The 21,863-nt window shown below is 35.1% G+C and overlaps 1 protein-coding gene across 4 annotated transcripts in view; it reads right to left on the bottom strand.

The window, feature by feature from the left end:
- LOC112564927 (CCR4-NOT transcription complex subunit 3-like) overlaps positions 1-21,795 on the bottom strand; it is a 28,360-nt gene extending 6,565 nt beyond the window's left edge. Inside the window, exons 1-11 of one of the 4 annotated variants that reach the window (XM_025240078.1) lie at positions 21,512-21,795; positions 20,164-20,231; positions 19,709-19,783; positions 19,277-19,366; positions 17,526-17,654; positions 11,439-11,537; positions 11,141-11,251; positions 9,639-9,750; positions 5,549-5,676; positions 3,577-3,660; positions 1,800-1,870 (exon numbers count right to left, since the gene is read on the bottom strand). In XM_025240078.1, coding sequence (XP_025095863.1) covers positions 1,800-1,870; positions 3,577-3,660; positions 5,549-5,676; positions 9,639-9,750; positions 11,141-11,251; positions 11,439-11,537; positions 17,526-17,654; positions 19,277-19,366; positions 19,709-19,783; positions 20,164-20,231; positions 21,512-21,536 — 992 coding nt within the window. In that variant the 5' untranslated portion in view covers positions 21,537-21,795. The remainder of the gene's footprint in view (positions 1-1,799; positions 1,871-3,576; positions 3,661-5,548; positions 5,677-9,638; positions 9,751-11,140; positions 11,252-11,438; positions 11,538-17,525; positions 17,655-19,276; positions 19,367-19,708; positions 19,784-20,163; positions 20,232-21,511) is intronic. The other 3 variants (XM_025240095.1, XM_025240086.1, XM_025240106.1) reach the window with 3 other exon arrangements.
- Positions 21,796-21,863: the final 68 nt, after the last annotated feature.

Genomic DNA, 21,863 nt, shown 5'->3' with positions numbered 1-21,863 from the left:
TTACTTTGCAATATTTCTCTGCAAACAAACTTTTCCCTGACTTTTTTTTTCCATTTCAAACAGACAGTACCTCGATACAAATAATAATAATAATAAATGCATGATTTTTAGAGAGCATACTTATGCTTGAGACAATATATAGACAACACACGAAGGATGAAAGGATAAACAACAGGAGTGATGACTAAGAAAAGACAAATATGGAAAGAGCAAAAAGAAATCTGGTAATAAGGCTATCGGGATTCTGCAGAGAAAAGCTAAAAGGAAAGTAGCCTATAGGGGGGTGGGGTTGAAGATGAGCTAGCATTGCATGGATTGCTTGAGGAAGAGGTGTGTATTTAGTGCACATTTAAAGGATTCAATGAGGGTTAGGTGGTGGATATGGAAGGGTTGGATTCTTTTGATACTCCTCTAACCAACCCCTTCCATAAATTACTGGGCTGAGCTTAGGAAAAGATAAATATTTCCCAAAATCTAAATAAATCAAACTTCTATTCTAATGATCTGTGACAGTGACTAATACGATGCAGAAAAGGTTAAAGCAATGAAAGCTCATTATATCATCAAGGCTACAGCAATGAAACAGCTGGGAACTAATTCAGGGTTCACACAGGTCTGATTGTACAGAAAATGAAGACTTTTAAGGTCCAGAAAAACTGGAAAAAAACTGTACTACAACGTATTAGTTATTGTCAACATTACCTAATTCATCAAATCATAGTTACCTGGCATGACCTGTTTCTATGTGAGACACACAGACTCTTTCTCTTAACTGGTTGACTTCTACAAGAGGAATCCTTTTGCTCCCCCTCTCTTTCTGTATGTACTTTTGTGTTTTGTGTACGAGTATGTGAGAGACTGAAATAGTGCATGCAAGGTCTACATCTAGTCAAATGCACCTTTGGAAACGCCCAAGCTCAGTAGACAAAACATCAAAGCATCTTATAGCTCCAATCTTATGACATTCCGATCTTGGACAGTGACAGCTAACAGTCCCAAAACTTTGCACTACTAGAACTGCCTTTCTGTGGTTCCTCATTTTTAGCAAGTTTACTCATACTTTTTCACTGCCTTTCCATACTCTGGTCATTTAGAATTTCTTTCTCCCGCCCATGTCACTGTATGACTTTTTCCTAGCATACAGAACTCCCATTCAGGGTTACGGCAGAAAAAATGTACTTTGGGGAGGAAGGTGGCGAGCATATACTGTCAATTACCTTAGCAGTCATTTTTCGCTAATAGCTTCAATCTAACCTGTCAATTACACTCAGCTTCTTCCCCCAAATGAATCCCATTATTTTATCCTGAACAATATATGTTTCGAGCTAGTTAAAACAGCATTAGTCATTGCCCATAGATTAAGGCAGGACTAATTTTGACAAGTTTTTTAACTGAGGATAGCGAAAAATAAATCTTAACACATTTTACACAAAGAAGTACAAATAAATAACTTAAAAAAATGTTGACCACAAATTGTAAGGACCTAGTCACTAAACTCCTGCACTTTTAATGCCTCATTATGCCACTCCCCCATCCCAAAACACAATCTAAAACCACCTATAAAGAGCGAACACATCCTTTATATCTGTAGTTTTATGAGATTTGCTTATGACTTCTTGTGGTTATGGTTGCAACAAGGAATGCAAGGGAACCACACATTCAAATTTTTGGGAAAAGGATCTTGCACTAAGCTCAGCCCAACAACATTTTTCTCGCAGATATTCAACAATGTCCAGCCAGTAGCAACAAAAGTGAGCTTATCTCTATTTTCTGCCATGGTACATGTCATTGATACACACCTTTGAGAAGACTGCTTGCTAGGTGTGGTCTGAATTTTTGATATAAGTGGTGCTGATGTATGAAGTTTTTTCTGTAAATAGAAATCATATAATTATACAAATTCAACAAATGGATAGCTGCTAAATTAACAAAAGGTGACTCTCCAAACAGTTTATTCTAAAACACCTATACTTTACAACTGGAATGTAGAAGACATCAATTGAAGAAATGATGCATAAGAGATGAAAAAATAATTTAATGCACTGTTCTGGTTTGTTATCATAAAAGTTCTCGCAACTTAAGTAATGACATAAGATTATTTTGTAAGGAAGGGCAAATATTTGCATTAAAAAGATAATGATTTCTTTCCACTCATCACAAATTATTTAAACTACTATACTTAAAATAATAGTAAGCTCAACAGCTAAGGGAGAACCTGTAGTAAGGCACAGGTAAAGTTACATCAGGGTTTGCTAACCCAAACCCTTGGACCAGAAACATTCAAATTCATTCATTTGCTGAGTGACATTGGATGAGGAACATGTCTTCATGATGACTGCCACTTGACATTCCAATCACACACACCTAACTGGCAGATGCCATGATGCACACCAGTCAACATATATCCAAGAAATAAAATGCAAAAGCTAATGAAATGGAAAATTCTCTGCCTTGCACCCACACATGAAACACACTCCTTCCACACACACATGAAAATACACATGCAAACACCCCCTCTCCCATACAGTTAGCACCCTATTTACAAATGTCCAAGTTACAAACTTCGGTACATACAAAGTTGTCCTCAAGCTTAAAAGTAGTCTGTAGGATTCTCTTCAAGTTTAAAGTTAGTGCATACGGATAGTTCACATGTCCGCCATGTGGCAGCAGCAGGAGGGAATGTAAGTATGCTCATCCTAAACAATCCTCTCACTCCACCCATGTGGTCTGATTCTAATGTGTGTACTTGCCTGTACTGTAATTATAAACTTTATTTCATGTAGTTGAAGGTTGTTCAAGCACATTAAAAATAACTGAAAACTACTGTTTACTTTGCTATATATGCAAGCAGAGCTGATTGTACACGTACCGTAATCACAACACACATCAGTCCCAGTACCGACTTATGAACAAATGTACATACAAACAGCCTACTGGAACGGAACCTGTTCGGAAGTTGGGGACATACTGTATTCTACCCACACATTTCAGATTTACCACTGACTGACTGTGTAGACATACTGAAATACATGAAAGCATGCACACTCGCACACTTGAACTACAAACATTGCCTACTGAGGAGACACATTTAGCAGTGAGTCCTAACTTGTGCCACACCAGAGTGCAGTGAGGTTACTGCTTTGGCAAAGAAAGTTTCTCAGGTGGGATGGGTTGTTGGTCTCGTGAAATGCATTACCCATAATCATACATGCCCTGCACTGACTTGGTATAGATTGTGCATACATAACAGGCTTCTATGACTGGAAGCAGGCACAGGCCTAGAAGGTGGCTGGTAATAGGCCCCCTTTTGCATAGATCCTATAGTTAGGGCTTCAGAAGGCTTACTAGGGCTAATGGTACTGAGCAGAGGAAAAGCAAACCCTAAGTGCATATACCTCTGATTTATAACTACAGCTCTTGAACTAGACTTGTAGGTAAGGTGAGAGAATATTAGTAAACACTGCTCTTTCAGAAATGAAAAAGCAAATTAAACACACACTAGTGCAATTATCTACAGACAGAAAAAATGCACTTTCAAAATGGCCTGCATTTGCTTTGATGAATATTTATACTTACCAATACCATATAAAGAATTTGTTTCCCACATACCTCCTCTGACTGAGATTTGTGCCTTTTTCTCTCTTTCTCATCAATTTTTTCCTGAAAATAACAAAAATAAAAAATGAACTATGATAAAAAAGGTAAGCATGCAACCCCTACAACTTCAACTACTAAATGTGATTGCATAATGTCATTCAAATGAACTTCTATACTATTAAAATTTATATAAATAAAAATTAAACACACTGGACCCATAGATAAGATTCTTGACACTACTGATGCTCATTGTATAGGTTGTAAAAAAAAAATTATCTTAGTTTTCATAACTTGCTTAGTTTTGGGGGAGAGTGTTCTCTCACCCAATAGGCTGAGTGGGGCAGCTCTCTGTTTTTCTGTTTTGTCTATGATCTGGTCTGGTTTTATCATTATCAACTTATGGATCTACATCTTCCTTTAGTTCCTCTGTGTTGGATTGTCTGTGGCGTTTTGCCTTTGTCCTTTTTGAATGGACACAAGATTGAGGTTTTCATAAACAGTCTTCATATCCTGCCACTCCTTTCGCGGTCTATGATTTGTGCCATTCTTCTTCGCTTTGATGCTCTGATGAAAATATTGAACAAACAATGATATTTAGATCTATCGTCTGTTGTCAATGATTGGGGTGATATCCCTTTTGTAAACTGGTTGATGACTTCTTATACTTCCTGTTGTTCCTACTGATCTCCATCTGGCTCGATACTCTTACTGCATTCTTCCATGAGAGAAACTGGCTATTGCTACGTTGTGTGCTGTTGTGTCACATCACTGCCCCATCTTTATGTTTTGTTTCTTCACTGGACTTAGACGTGATCTTTCTGTGCAGTGCACTGAGCTCATCTCTTATTACTGTAAAGCACTTTGAGTCTAGCTGATGCTGGAGAAAGGTGTTATATAAACTTGCTTATTATTATTATTGTACATTTTTCAAATGGTCTGGATAAGGTGAAGATCAAAGAGGAACACCATCATTCTCCCTCTGGTCACAGATTGTTGCTTTCTATAAATTTAGAAGAGAAATGGTTTCTTCTTTTAACATTGCTACAAGTATTAAAGTATAACTCTGAATTCTGACCTGATTACTCTCCTACTAAGACAGCAACTAACCCAAAATATTCTAGGTAAATTCTAGGTAACTCCAGACTCCAAATATATTTCGTTCCAGAAAACTGTTTCAGTAGCAAATATTCTAATGATTTCCTATGGTCATTGCTTCTACTTAATCCTGGCATGCAAGAACCACCTTATTTTTTTTTATAAAAACTGTCTATTCACTTTATAATACTTAAGATGCCAAAATAAATAAAGTAGAGATTACTTTATATTTGATCACTGAATAAAAATATATATGTAAAAAGCACTGGAGATGTCATACAGAATACATCTTGAGAGATGACATTTGCCATAGCCACTGACAGTACTATGGTGACAACAATGTACAAAGACCAGTACAATTATGGCAATACACAAAGCAAGAGAGTTAACTATTCCTCTAGTGACGAGAAAGTTGTGCACAAAGATAGGATTCCTACAGACATTTTTTAACAGGGATATACATTTCCCACATATTTTTACCCACATCAAGTCATGCCCTTTTTTTATTGTAAGGAAAAAACAAACTTACTACCACCTTATCTTCACAAAATCACCATACACAAACAGCATACTGACATGGTATGTTATTCAGATAGATTTCATCTTTTTTTTTTTAATCAACATTAATTCATGGTTTAGTATTTTGAACACACTGTCTTGTGTGCCCTTTGGTGACATGTCAATGCCCATTCGGAAATGGATTTACTCCATAAACAGAAAGGGAACATGCAAGTAAAGACGGATATCATTTTATGAATATCTAATCATTGAGGTTTTTATTTCTGTAAAAATTTTTTAAAAAAGCACACTGCTGATCAAATGACACTAAGCTATGTATTCTAAAAGAAGTGCTCACTGTGGAATGGTTGGTACTAACACTTGGACTAGGTGATGGTGAACTGGAATTGGTTGACGCTGTATTGCTATCCAACTTGTCGTGATCATCTGCGTCAAATGGAGATGTCCCTGGCGCCTGTGTACCTGCTGAAAACATAAAAACAAACACAACAAAGAAAATGAAGGAAAATTAAAAGCTGATAGTACCTGCAGAATCTATAAGAAATTAGAGCCTACATCAGTTGGAACAGATTTTTTACATGCCCTCCTCACAAAAGAAATGAGACAAAGTACTGTGCAATTTAGTCCAGTCAACTCCACCTATTTAGATTTTAGACCATTATTTGGGTAAAATGGAAGCAGAACATTGATTGCCAAAATAATCTGATACTATATTCACCTTAAAAAAAAATGCTGTCAAAGTTGCATATTTAAATAATTATCCAAATTTTCAACACAACTAGAGATTTTATGGGTGAGGAACAGCTTCAACGTAATGGTTTAGTTGTTAACAAATGTCATGTGCAGCAGCAAAGTGGATATCAATATAAATGTTCTATTAGATTTAGCAAGCATGTCTCTTATGTTTACAGATTAATTAATAAAGTAACTAATATCAGTTCCTCTCATTTAACAACCACGAATTATTTTTACTTTACAGTTGCCTAGTGGCAGACATGGAAATGCACCAAAAAAAAAACCCCCCAAAAAAAAATATAAAAAAAAAAAACAAAACCCAGTGTTTTCCAATGCTTTTTGGTGTATTATACCTGTTTAGTTATAAGAAAATACATGAAATTAAAGACTGGATTTCTTACTATCATATTTTGTATTTTATTTTGGGGTTTCACTATTTCGTGTGCTGAAGACAAAAACAAACTACCTTTGACAAAGCAAAAACGAGTACCATTGGAAACTTCCACGCTGAGAACTGATTTTATGGATCAGGAATTAAGAAACACATCCAAGAAAAAGCGGAAAGATCAAGCTTTTTATTTGGCTTTTTTTTTTTTTTTTTTAGGGATTAGAAGAAAAATCTGTTGACAATAACATTCTTGTGTCAGGTAAGTTTGGAAAGTTAGTTTTTTGCTTAACAAATCAGTACCTTGAACTTTGCAATTGCATGTTCACCACCTCTCACCAGCCATTCAAGGTTGAGTACCAGTAAAGTGCCATGCCTAAAGTTCAATATGGCTGACAATGAAGGCCTGAGCCATATATCTGTATATAGCGCTCTCTACCCAACAGTGTTTTCACAAAATACGAGCATATCCTCGGCAAATAAGGCTGATTTTGCAGAAAAGAGCAATCACAACCCCCATAATGGCAGTTTTAACAAAATAAGTGTTTTTTAAAGCTGATAATTTTATGCCATAGCACAGCAGGTTTAGGTCTATTTCTCAACCATGCAACGTACAAAACAGGTAGACCATTTTTTGGTAGCTAATATTATGACCTAGTTGTCACACGACAATAAAAGAATATGTAACATATAAACAATAGGTGTGACGCATTTGTGTAAAATCCATATGTTACTTAATGAATATATTCACTTGTCAGTGATTTTTTTAAAATGTGTTGTCTGCTGTAGGTTTCACTGTACAGTTTGCATTATTCCAGTCATTGTGCTCTTATTTGAAGTAAAGACAGTTTATATTTTTTCAATGTATTATAATCCATAAATAAGGCTGCTCTTACATGATCTATAGAACTGTGATAAATAAACCTATTAATATTTGTTTTGAGTTATGATTTTGCACACATGATCAGTTTTGGTTGAAGGGCCTATCTTTAAGTTAAAAGACTTGTAAGTTGCTTTTAAAAAATATGTGAACCGAAATTTCTTAAACTGTATAATTAACTATAATTCTAACATCTTATATATATATATTCAATATATATATTCAATAATAGGATTTAGAATTCATACCTAGACATGGTATTGAGTAAATTAGTGAAAGCATGCATGGACGTTTTGAATTTTATTTTTATCTAATTTCTCTTCCTTTTGAGTTAATGTTTTATGATAGATTTACAACCTACAAATAGTTAACATACCCCTGAACAATCTTGCCAAATTTTGTAGCTGTTACCTGTTGTAGTTTAAAAGATACAGGCTTTTGTAAGAATGATGTGCTAATCCCACATCTGTCCACATAACAAATTAGAGAATTATACTTTGGGGCTACAGACAGAAAACATTTGAACACTAGTACACCTGAAAAAAAAAAATAGAGTACAAAGTATTTCTTACTGTCTGTAGATCTTATTTTGGATATGTAATAGTGCGTTACTCTCAAATATGCACTTGAAGTGAAATCACACAGGCAAATATTTTATTTCAGCCTATTTTGGATCATGCGTTTAAGGTTAACTAATAATCATGAGCTGTTGATTTTGTCTGAACTAGGAGCAACCTTTAGTTGCAAAATGTTAAGTTGTCATTGTGATCTTCACTTGTTATTAAAAAATGACAAGCTTGCAAAAGTTGGGGGAAAATTCTCAAAATATGATGAAAACACTACTTTGCACCTTTGAAGTAGTAGGCGCCTCTCTGGATTCAGAAATAACAGAAACTTACTTTTTTGGTGTTTTTCTTGTATCTTCCTACACATCACAGACACACACATTTCAAAGTGATATACAGGAAATAAAATTTCTAATGCAGCTACTGTGGCGCACTTCAAATCATAGTTTGTATGGAGTAAGACAAGAGCATGCCAGCACACAAATTGTCTCGAATTAGGATCATGTATTAGAGATGTCCTCAAGACTTGCATGGTTAAGACCCAAATAATACTATTATCTGTAAGCCTGGCGAGTGTTTACATACCAAACATCTATTTTCACAATCGTAATATATAATTTAGAAATCCCCACAAATCACCGAGATATAACTCTGACACAATGTCAATTATGAGCATTCTCAAGACAACGAATATTACAGTGGACATTTTTAGGTCTCTGAAAATGGTTTTGTAGAAAAATTGATGTTAAAACATGGCTTAGAAGAATCCTGATGTTTTAAAAAAAAACGTATGACGAATGCTGGTATAAGCATGAGAAATTTTATCAGTCTTTTCCAGCAGACTGTGGAGAGTGCATTATCCTTGTGAGGTTCAATCGGTTTCTACATCGAAGTCCACTCTATGACAATATGAAAAATTATAAAACCACCAAGATTCACAACTCATTATCACTGCTATCTTACTGGACAGTACAGGTTACAGTCTATGCTATTTTGTCATTTTTTTTAGTCTACATTTTTTGGTAAGAGACAAGGGTGGTAAAAACTTTCAGCATAACATGTTACTAATCTGTTCTAAAACTGAAAAAAACAGCAATTATAAAGCCAAGTCTGTATTACTGAATTCCTAACATTTATTTATCTCTTACATAGGGGCACAGCACCATTCAGGACAGCAATCGGCGATTTTCTCTGAGTACTCCGTTTTCTTCCACCTTAGGTGTGTTCTACACTTTGTGTGTTGAGTGCTTGTCTGCATGTTCATATATGTAAAGGATTCTGTACCTGGTTTTGGAGATATAGGTTACTGTTAATATATTGTTAAAGTTTATGATCAAATGTTCACAAACACTTTTGCGCAAAATGCTGACCAACGACTATCACACCAAACCACTTGTTGAATACTAGTGTGGTTTGTAGTGTCTTTGAACGATCTTTTTTGTTTAAAGTTAACAAAATACAGCTTTATGTAATCAACAGAAAGCACCTAGCCTGTCCACTGTATTTTTATATTGCATAGTCTAATAGAAACTGTGGCCATCAACTGTAATTGACAACTTAATGAGTGAAACTGTACAGGAAGTGACACATTTCAGATATGGCAAGGGAAAGAAGCAAAACATCCAGAATTCAAGCAAATATTTCTAGCAGACTAATCAAAACTTAAGCAAAATAGCTGCAACAGTAAAAACTAGCACAGCAAAGAAGGAAAGCCAATACATATATCTACAGTTGTAAGAAAAAGGTAAATATGCTACAACTATTCATTCCATAAGTGCAATACCAAATGAATTGGCATGAGGCCATGTAAAGCAGCATTTGGTAAGTACTCTCTGATGAAAAAATAAAGGTTGATACTCACGCTCACAAATCTCTTCCAAATCCAAATCATCATAAAGAAACTCATTCTCTCTAAACTGTGGATCTTGGTTGGACTGCACGTAATACTCAATGTCTTCTTTAATGTTCTTGATCTGAAATCAGGATAAGATGGCACCTAGAAATACATCTCATATTATCACAGCAGCCATATTGTCAAACTAAACTTTACAGTTATAGTACACTATACATATTTTAACTGACTCTGCATATACATTCGATACAAAACTAAAGAATACTGACGACAAAGCTTTCTTTTTAAAAAAAAATGATTTAAGAGAAAATTGTGATTTGTTCTCTGTGTACTGCCAAGCAGCCATTTTTATTAAGACTGCCGCTGAGCTTGCTTGAACAACACATGGTTTTGTTGGCAATATTTTATGTTAACAGCTTCTCCTATCATCAGAGATCAATTCATAGTTGGGTCTGGATTGATTGGACTTTTGGTGTTGGGACAGTTTGGGCATTATAGAGTCAATATGATTCAGACGGGTGGTAGATATGAATGAAGCAATATGGTTTGGGTTGCAATGACCATTGACCCAATGAACAAGCAGTCTCTTTCAAAATGTACTTCTATTTATTTTACATAATTTCTCCAAAAAATCATCATACAGTACATTAAGATGCGACAGTAGTACATGGGCTACTAAGTCTTTGTATGTGGTGGCACTTCTGTAGTGGGAATGAGTCATACTGTTAAAAATTTCTCACAACTTTTCTCCGAAAGAAACATGAAACCTGACGATTACAACATCATATATACATAAATGTTAACAAAGGCTGACACTCATAACCCTACAATACCATGCCATATGCATGGAATGCGTTTCGGAAATGATTTAAAACCTAATCTGAGCTGTAATTCTTATAGAGTTCAATTATAGTCGCATTGTCATTTTAGTTATTTTTAGTTGACTTAAACTGAAAAAGTATTCAAAAGCAAAACAGTTGTCGTATGACAACACACACATTGAAAGTATGTGCTTTTGTCTACTCTTCGCAAATCTTTTATTCTAAACTTTTAAAGTCTTTTTTATATCTTGCAAAGGAAAGAAATAAGTCTGGCTGTCATATCTGTACTGAATGGCACACAGCAGTGCCTGTGCAATTTGATTTCTTTGTGAAGCTCTCGGGAATTCTTTCTCATAGCCATGAGGCCCAATGTTTTGTAGAAGAGATGTGTGAATAAGGTCAATAACAAAGGTTTTACTGTAAAAACTTATTTTCTACACATTTGTGCTTATTTTGGGGGAAATTTCAAATTAAGAAAATTAAAATCAGTCTTGGAAGAAATGAGTAAAATGTTATTTAAAAAATATCTTTTTTTAAAAAGTACAGCAGAAGATGCAATGATCATAAAAGGAAGCACGAGTGGCAATTAGTATTAACAGATCAACACACACAAATGAGAAAATTTTTAAATGACACAGAAGCATTATCATCCACGAAAAACCTGTATCAATAATGGTTCTGATAACCTACCTGCTCTAAGGGCACCGCATCATTATCAACAGCCCTCATGACCAGCTCAAGCTGCTTCATGTGATATTTATGCCTATCACGCAAAGTTTTCAATTCATCAGCTCTAGGTCCCTGAACACATACATAAAACATACACAACTGCAGTACTGTGTACACCATAATCAATTTAAAATCTTAAAACATTTTAAGGGTAACTTTTTTAAAAAAGTGTTTCATACATGCAAAATGACATCTTGTCGTGTAGCTCAGTGCTCATTTAAATTATAATTTCAACCCCAGATAACTAAAATAAACTCACAGCATCTTTTTCCATTTTCTTTTTCTTGGAAGAACACTCCATACTTTCCAGCTCACACTCAAATTGGTCAACCTGGATCTGTAAACTCTCTATCTGCATCTGTGACAAAAATAAAACACTAATTAGAAAAACCAATCATGAATTAAAAAATTTCCTTATTTTAATCTGACAATCTTGACACTGTGACCAAAACAGCCTTCAGTGGAAACTGTTCAACACACATCTTTAGACAGAAGCTACTTTCAGACATAAAACAAAATACGGTAAAACCTCCTAAGACCTTCTCTATTGCAACCCCTTTTTAGTTGCAACTCAAACATTTTTTGAAGATGTATTTCGCTACATAAACACACCTATTACAACTACCTCCCCAACACAACTACAACTGACAGTTTGTGCTCTATAATGACTTTTTTGCAGAAGCTGCGTATTGCCAAAGAAGAAACATATTTTAAAATATACTGTTACCTTATGTTATAATTTTCTGCAGAAATCACATAAAATAAATGAAATACACATGAAAAAGACTGCTTGTTTACTGGGTCACCAGTCATTTGAACTCATACCATATCACGCCAGTCATACAGTCAACCCCTTGTAATAACCACATCATCCCAACACTGAAAGTTAAGCCGACCAGGCCCAAAAGACAAATCAATCTCTTATCACAGAAGTAGATATTAACATCAAATATTACCAACAAAGCCATAAGTTGTTCAAGCAAGTTCAGCCACCAAGCTGGCTGCTTGGCAAATACAAATTCAGAGAACAAATGACACATGAATATAGAAAATGCAAAGATGAATCAGGAAACAAGAACTGAGGGTATCATGATTCTGCAGAGGAAGACAAGTAGGGAAGGTTGATGATTGACTAGCATTGTGTGGACCATTGTTAGGAGTAATGGTCAATTAAAAAAAAGTGTCTTGTCGTGGGTGCCACCAAGCTGGCTGCTTGGCACATACACATTCAGAGAACAAATCACACATAACACAATTTCATCAAGTTAAAAAAAAAAGTCGTCATTTCTTAATTTGGAGGTTCGTATATAACTATTCATGTTGTCTCTGTATCAGTTGTGCTTCATGAACGACCTTTGCAGAAGTCAGGTGTTTATAAAAATAAAATTCTTGTGACATACTGTGCTTTGCTGCAACTTTTTTTGCAGAAATCATGCTCAAAGATATAAACGGTACATTTTAAGACAGCATCCTTGTCAACTACGGTGCGTGTGTATCGATTACTTGCATCTGGAGAGTTCCCCTAGAAATAAGAGCTAAAATGGCAGAATAAGCATTACAAGTGTAAGAAAAAAAAAAAAAACCGACAAAAAACAAACAGAAAAACCATTATGATATGATTTTCAGAGCTTTATTTCAACATTTAAATAATTGCATTTCTCAGTGTTTGTTCTGGAATCAAAGCGGACTGGTTGACTTCCCTACTATGGCTTCTCTCAGTTATGACCGGATTTTGGTGGATTTTTAGCGAGTCTTTAAAATGAGTTTTTCTCAATACTACAGCACTTCATTTATGGTTGGATCTTCGGGTAGTGGAAACAGGCAATAAGTTTCGTAGGAGGCGCACATGTAGGAGTACTAGACTCCTGCTCACTTTATTCTTGCATGTTCAGGGCTTCTGCTAAGGCTAAATTCTTTGGGGTCCCAAGGGCCCCTTCTTCAGATTTTTAAGGGGTCCCTGTTCTTCGCCCAACTTTGAACGGGACCCCATCGACGAAAATTGAAGGGGTCCTCAGAACTTTTAATGCGTACTGTACGCAATTTTTTGCGTAAGCAGAAGCCCTGATGTTAATAATAATAAACAAGTGATTTCTATTGTGCACTCACACTTGTTAGGAGCGTGCTCTTAGTACTCAAGATATGGACAACACTCGACAGAACACAACAGAAGGATTGACTGATAAAAGACAAATATAGAAAATGCAAAAGATGAATCAGGTAACAAGAACTGAGGGGATCATGATTCTGCAGAGTAGGGAAGGTTGAAGATTGACTAGCATTGTGTGGACCATTGTTAAGAGTAATGGTCTATCAAAAAAAAAAAAGTCTTGTCTTGGGTCCACGTTTAGAGGAATGTTTCATTTAGTGACATTTTACAATAATAATGATGATCTTTAAGCAGCAGCTTCCCTGCTCTTCACACTAACCAACTATGCACATGGAATACAACTGATAGTCAAAATACACAGAGTACACACACATCTCTTAACTGTGGATAACACAGAACAGCAATGGAGGTAAGAGGTATTTCCAAAACAAGAAAAACTTTAACTCTTTCCTTACAGTTTGCACCTTAAATGTAAATGTCTTAATAGCTTAATTATGTCGATACATCCATGTTGAATGATTTAATGGCTTCCTGAAACACAGAATGGTTCTAACTGAGAAAACCAGCAAATTCCAGTTTGGGCCCAACAAGAGAAAAGAATCATTTGTCCACCCTTTTGGTGCAAATTTTTAGAATTCATAAGATAATGTGTGGTCTGCGGAGGAACAAGGATGTCTCAATCAAGAGTACGTAGTGAGCATGTTAGATATGAAGTTAGTGGTCTGCTGAAAAGAGGTGAGACATAATTTCTTGACTTGAGAATAAGGTAGGCTGCAAAGTTCTGAACTCTGTATTTGTCAGTAATGCAGTGCATAAAGCCAGCAAGTGGAGAGTTGGCATATTCAAATCTGTATTTTTACCACAGCATTTCTAAATATCAGCAATACATGACTAGGACAAAAAAAAAATTTGATAAAATTGAAACCTAGTGATTAGAAGTGCTTGTGGTCTAGTTACAATAAATTTTCATTTTTGTTACGCATTTTCACTGTGGATTAGTTTATTATGCTTTTATTATTGTTTAATAATTTTATTAATTAGCTAAAACTATTCATTCTATACTTATGCTAAAAAAATTTCCAAAAGCACGTTTTCTCTCTACTATTGGTTACGTGTAAAGTTTTTCTGTACATTAGCTGAACTAATTTTTTTTTTTAATAAGACCTCAAACACTAGGAGAACTTTTTGAATAGCAAGTCACAAGTGTAATCTATGTAATGGAAGAATAATCTCAGGTGTGGGTTTTATTTAGAGGAATAGAATTCTTAGCTAGCAATGTTCTTGAGCAAAATATTAGTAAAGAAAGCAGATACTGAGCATTCTAACTCTTAGAAAATGTACTGAGAGGGGACATCCTTGGTGTACCCCTACTGTGGGTCAAACATAAGCTCCTGTTTGGTTATCGAGCAGGACTCCTCACGTTGAGCTATTATATAGCTCTTCGGTGACGAGGGAGGCCTTCTTTGATGCTGAATTTTTGCATCACATGCCATAGCCCCTCATGCCAGACTCTGCAACTTTGTGGTTGACAGTGAGATTGTCAGCCATCTCACTCAATATGAAGAACATCATCTGGTTGGACTTTAATGAAATGGCTTGTAGGAAGTTGGACAAGATTTGATATAACTGGTTTAGAGTCCCAGCACACTTCGAAGCCTTTGGTTCAAGATGAGTTTATGATAACTAATTTTATCTAACAGAGCTGATTTAACGGTGGTGATTGAAACTCCTTCAAATGCAAATAACAAGCAAGATATCCTGCACTGACACATTAACTGCTGCCATGACTTTGGAGTTTGAAGCAGCAGCAGTAAATAATCTTTCATTTCATATTTAAAGTCTTGGAAAACACCAGGAAACTGTGGATCAAGATTTGAGGCATCTATCTTCTCTTTATCTTTCAACATTTTGCATTTAAAGATGGAGATTTGTGTAGTTCGTTCTCAGTTTCAGCATTTGAGGGTTTAAAGTGTCTCCCTTTTTCTTGGAAATGAGTGCTCCAGATGACAGAAGTACTTTATGGCCAGCTGCTGAAAAAAAATAGAGCAAACAAGTTGGCCTCATTCAGTAAGAAAATATGTATACATATGGTCACTGACAAAAGAAAATTCTCTTCTTTCACAAGTAATTTCCATATCCTAACAGCTCTTATTTTCAAGCCAGATTGAAGGTGGAAGTGACATGACCATATAAATTGAACATTTTTCTCATGGACAGATCAAAATAAGTCAAACTTGTGGTCATGCAGTGCAATATCTTTTTAATCAGAAGTTATCACATGAAAATATGTCACCCACACAATATTCAGGAAGTAATTTAGCAACACAACCATAGGTAGCCAACTGTGGCACTACAACAACAATCATCCATGCTGTCTAACTTCAAACTTGACATACTAAACAAACTGAAAACATGAAATAATCTATGAACTTACCGACAATCATTTTGAAACAGAATGGTGTAAATAATGAAGGCAGAAATATCCTGTCAAACCCTCTACACGGATCCAACTCTGTTACATTGTCAACCATGGTGGCAAAGGGCAGTTGATGTTGTTAATGCTGTGCCAGCAACGAAGGCCATTATCACGGTGCAAAGGGCAGTAAAGCACGGTTAAGAACTACTGTATGACACACATCATCATTTGCGAGTTGACACACATCATTATTTGCGAGTTCTTTCCACAAAACACAACAAAGGCTCTCCAGATATATGCATTGTCACTGGACCTTCGATAACACTACACATGAACTACACAAAGCCCTCAAGTTGACAGTGGCCTACAAAGTACGCATCAAAAATACTACGGCAGTGAGCACCTTGGCTGTGGTACAATATATGAATTGACACAAAGAATGCCCAATTACAAGCACAGGTCATTTTAACAGACTAAAAGGTGAATTACAATCTGAGTCACACTAAGTTCTTGCGCAAGAATTCAAGGACCAGGACTAGGCCTAAGGATCTATGTGTTTACCACATACTATTGTTCTTGTGCATAAGTACACAGCTTCCAAGATAAACAAAGGCTCAAGCTCAGCTTAAGCGTCTATACATTACTCACAAAACATAGCATTTTGTATGAAGGTCAGGACTGAACCTCATCATTCTCCATTAAAAACAAAAAAATCACTAATGTACTCACAAATATCTATTACTTACATTTGACATTCAGGAAAGTGAAAGCTGCACACAGCAGCTAGGCAGTAAAAACACAGTCACCTCAGCTATACAAATGGGAATAGTGACAGCTGCATACAGCAGAATGGTTGAAGGTGGGACCCACAGTCACCTCTACTTTGGTGTTGAGGACAAAAAGAAGTCCCAACAGTAGCTTTGCTAAGGGCAGAAACCACAGTCACTTCATCTATGTTAATGGGGCAAGTGAAAGCAGTGCAGCAGCTTGACTGAATGCAGTAACCAGTCACCATCAACTTTGTAGACTTTCCCAGTTCTTGCTGATTCCCTTTTCCTTCCGTTACTTTCTCACCCATTTCTAAAATGCCTCTCCCAATTACATAATAGATCCTTTTATTATGTCATTTAGTGTGATAACACAATCTACAAGGGGAGACCACTACAACCCATTCACAACGATATTCTCTTGATACTTTTTTCATTCCCAGGTTGCAGCAAACACATCTATGACAAGCACAATCCAGTTTCACAACAGATCCTGACATACGAGCTATTTTCAAAAGAAGAAATCTTACTGTTTTGTCATTTAAAGAATTCTTTATCTTCCAATACCCATATTCAATCCAGTGTCCATAACAAATCCCTAAATATTCTTTCCACATTCACTTTAAGCACACACTTGGATGTAAAAATCACCTCATTAAAGCTTATTCTCTATGGATGATACTCTCACATATGGAAATCACGTGCAAAAGTGGAGTAGTGTTTAATTACAATCATGACCAACTTTTGATGCTGCAGGCATCCTGTAAAAACTATACCACCTAATAGAAAAGAATGATGATTTTGTGATACGTGTTGATCCTCAAAACACCAATACAGACATCTATAATGTGTTAGGAATTTTCGCAAAACACAGTCACAGCTGCTTGGTCAGTTTGGGGTATCTAAATCTATAAAAAAGATTTTATATTTTTTTACTATTAAAAAAATAGCCACAAACATTTAATATAGATACAGACCACTCTTCATAAAGTATATTTTTTGCATTTGAACACATATACTTACACATACGCACACACAACATTTAAATATACATACTGCAAGCCAAGTTGTCATTTCTCCTTTCTCTTTTGTCTGTGGATCCAGCTTCGCTGCAGCACCAAGACCATCTTTTGAATATGCTTTGGTCTTTGTCTCACGCTCCAAAATTTTGAACCTCTCCATTTGCTGAAAATGATCCGTTACATCAGAAATGTTTATGGTCCTTATTCTTTTCTTGTAACATACACCATGTTAGCATAAACAATAAAATTCTTTTTTAGGTGTATTTGCAATATCTGGGGAAAAACCACGCAATTGGCAAAGTCTAAACAATCAAAAATACAAACATACGAATTTTGTGCTAAATCTATCCCATTTTCAAAGGAACATTAAGTTTCACTACATCTTGCCATCACACTGCTTGTTGCTCAAAGAATTGTAAGAGTAAATCACTCCTTTGTCTATGCCTTGCTCCTCAGTCTGTTACCAACATTGTCTCTAATAACAAGTCATGTCTATCAATGGCTGCATTTTTCTTATTATTAAACTATTTTCTACATAATGACAGCCCCAAAGCTCTAAAGCAGTCATAATAATAAAGCAGCAATGTTGGTAGCATTGATAAGTCTAAGCGGAAAAAAGTTGAAAAACTTTAATTTAGCAAAGCAATAAAAACAATCTTTGTCTTTTTTCACAAGTTTTATTTTTGTTCCTTATGTATAAAAAAAGTGACATGAAGTGTGTGTATATTTATATATACACCAGGGGTGCTATTTTATGGAAATTGAAGCTTACACAATGGGTTTATGCATAGTTACATATGGCAAGACCTTACTGTACACTAAAATAACTTCTTGCAGGTTGTTAATCTACAACAGAATTAAAAATATTAACAAACAAAAAAATCTGACTCAAGATTTCCAACCCCATACAAATTCAAATAGAACCAAAACATCTAGTTAGAAAGACATCCTACTGACATGGTCCACACTACTATGGCAAAAACAAAATGCTGACTTTTCCGTGACTTTTTCCAGGATAAGCTTCAATCATTCAGTTCATGCACTGATACCACAAATATAATTTGAAACTCTCAAGAGTAATCAATATATTCTTCTATTTCTCCAAAAATACAAAATTATTCAAGTGCACTCCTTAACATCACTATGGAGTACCACAGAAAACAGAATTTGGAAAATAGCTAGCTATAGCCATCATTCATGATTTTTGTGACAGAAGGAATCTTTCGTGCCTCCTGTGTTCCATGGGACACGTGGCATTTATACCCATATTTGCAAAAATCACGTTTACATTTGGATTTGTTGTTCTTCACTTCTTGAAACCACAAACAAAATTTTTTATACTTTTCATTTGTAAGCTATAGCTTATTAAAGTCTTCTTTGCTGACTTTGTAAGAGGATGACGATGCCAGTGCAAATGGCAACAGTTAAATCAACGGGAAGTTATTCGACGGATACGAGTCAATTTCCGCCTCATGCAGAAAAACAAACACATTCAATCTAAAAAATTTTTTTAATTTAATTCTTTACAAATTTAGAATAATAAATTTTTAGTAAATATTTTTTACTTTTCCCCCAACTTTTAATGAATTTCTTCAAATACAGACTTTTCCAGGTTGTGTAAATCTTTTTTCAAAATATACTGACCTTCCTGACCCGCAGGGACCGTGAAGTGGCATGGTTATAAAAAAAAAATTAGTTTTTTTTTAAAAATTATAGATATTATTTTATATTTTGAAAAATCATTTTTCATCCAGATATATTGTTCAAAAAGACACAAGCACTTACAGTTTCTATCAATTTTCGATGATCTGTTAAAGACTGCTTGTCTTTGATATCGTTGCTGGCAAGCCATGTCTTTATCTGGTCACGTAACCTCTGTAAAGCAAAATAAACTGTCAATAAGTAAATACATTTACATTATCATGAACGACAATTGTTGAATTATAAAAAGATGATCAACTCACAAGGAAATCTGGCTTCTGACATCTACGGAATGTATAAGAATTCAAATTAAAGATACAGGCAAACAAAAGTTCACATAAAACAGCACACAGTTCACACCCACAACCCATAAAGAGCAAGACTTTGTTCAAATGACAAATGCGAGGCACTTTTCATTAACCCTGACAGCAACTCTATTACACATACACGTCCCTTCACTTTATTTCTATTCATGCAACACTAAATTTATAGCAAGTCTAAGATACTGCACTTCACCTGCAATTTCTTGATCTCCTTTTTTAAGTCCGTTTCATATTTTTCTTTTTGGTTGCTGTTTGTTGCCGTCTGGACCTGCAATGAATAACTCACCATTTATTTGAAAAAAGACTGAAGTTCACCTTAGAGATAGCCTGTAAAAATGGGACTAAAACACACGAATATCAGATTATTTCTGCAAAAGATATGGATGATTCTTATCTCATGATTCTCTCTCCCTTTCCAAAACTGTAAGAGTAAGAACTTTAAAGTAAACTGGAAAATCTGGAAACAAATGTTATTTTTAAGCAATTTCATAAAATTATACATGAGGATGCACTTATATGTGTGCATGCACCTGTCAGTCAATTTGGATGCTTCTTTGTGGACAACTTTGACACTTTACATCTCACACAAATAGTAACCTATTACCTTTATTGATTACATTAACTTTACATTTTATGGTGAAATAATACCTTTTGCCAGATATCTTCAAAGATCTCAACACCTTCATCCACTTTTTTCAGGCATCGATCTATCTCACCTGGAAATCCATAGGAAAAAACATCACAAGATAAAATCAATTTTACATCTTATGTTTTGACAGGAATAATTCATGCTGCAAAGTATCCATACAAGAATTCATTAAAGCACTTAACAATTAGTAAGCATTACCACCAGACACTTATATCTGAATGACCCCCAAACTGTCACTTGTCATAACAATAATATCAATATTTAATATTTCATTAATAATATAGTTAACATATCTGTATGCACTCACACGAGTGTATATATTCTGATCTGGATTAAAATGGTGTATTATCATTACAACAGCTGCAGATCAAAAGATGCAATGGGTAGCTCAATTACTTTCCCTACATTTAGTTTATCTGCATTATGCACAGAAAAAGTAGATGCTTATACATGCTCACTCTAAATTTTTATATTAAAAAGACGCTTTTCACAAATAAATCATCAGGAAAATTGACCCTGGTCGTTGTTATTTTTAATGCCAGAAATTTACAACTGTGATTAAAAAAAAAAAAGCTAGACTGTTTCAAAAAATATTTGCATAGCTGTGACAGCAGACATCGCAAATGATAAAACACTACCCAGACAACCGTTTACTACTAGTGAAAATGTATGTCGGGTTTGCAATAAGTGAGCGAATCTGGTATTGATAAGCGAAATTAGGTCACGTATGGCAATGTTGTCAATATGATCGTTTGGTCAGTGTGTACTTCGGAAACAAAACTAAAAATCGTAAAAGTAGGTAAAGGGTCGATCATCGTGGAAAGTAGAATACTGAATGATGAATTAAAGCTTTCACTTAACAACAGTTTAAGTATATGTAAAATGTGTTTGACTTAGATGAAAAACAGCGTTCTCATCAAAACAAAGGTTTCCTTTGATACCCCATTAAAAAAATTTTGATTTTCAAGATATTAGTAATATGATGATTGAAATGCAGATTGCTTCTATTACATCATAAATAAATACATCAGAGACAGATGCCTACAAAACTATTTCTGCAAGTCTGCTGAACATAGTCAAGAAAGAGCACTTGTCGCGTCTTCACAGTTCAACAGTTCGAGGTTGGATGAATGCGGTCAAATCATCACGTTTATATGCATAGTCCTAAACGTAAATATAGCATGCAATTAGACTGTTGATACATATGGTCAATGCTATTTACTTCACACTATATGCAAAATAAATGAATTTATGAAAATACTCTACTGATACTTAAATTTAACATTTCATCTAAAATAAGAGGCAGAAATAGAAAGTAACAGCATTCTCAGACGAAAATGTTCATACCTTGAAGCCTCCTCTTGTCAGCCATAGCATAAGAAAGTGAGAGTGAATGATAGTTGCATGCTACAAATACGCAATGGTTTCCGAAAATGTGGAGAATGGATGAGAAAGGGTACAGAATTCTCTCTCATCTAACAATTCCATAAAAACCAAGATGGCTGCGACAGTGTGCACCTTATCACGTCTCATTAAAGACTTGTGTGAGATCATTGATAAAGCTAGTGCTTAAGTAAGAAAGATGTTTAAATTATGAAATAAATGTATTTGCCCCAAAATTAAATAAAATTGCAAAAAAGTTCTGTAATTTTATGTCCAATGCCACATTCACATCCGCTCGAAAAAAATGAAAATGAAC

This window comes from Pomacea canaliculata, linkage group LG1 (assembly GCF_003073045.1).
Source record: "Pomacea canaliculata isolate SZHN2017 linkage group LG1, ASM307304v1, whole genome shotgun sequence".
Taxonomy (NCBI): Eukaryota; Metazoa; Mollusca; class Gastropoda; order Architaenioglossa; family Ampullariidae; genus Pomacea; species Pomacea canaliculata.
The sequence above is the reverse complement of the archived record's forward strand: the minus strand, read 5'-3'. Positions and strand labels throughout refer to the sequence as shown.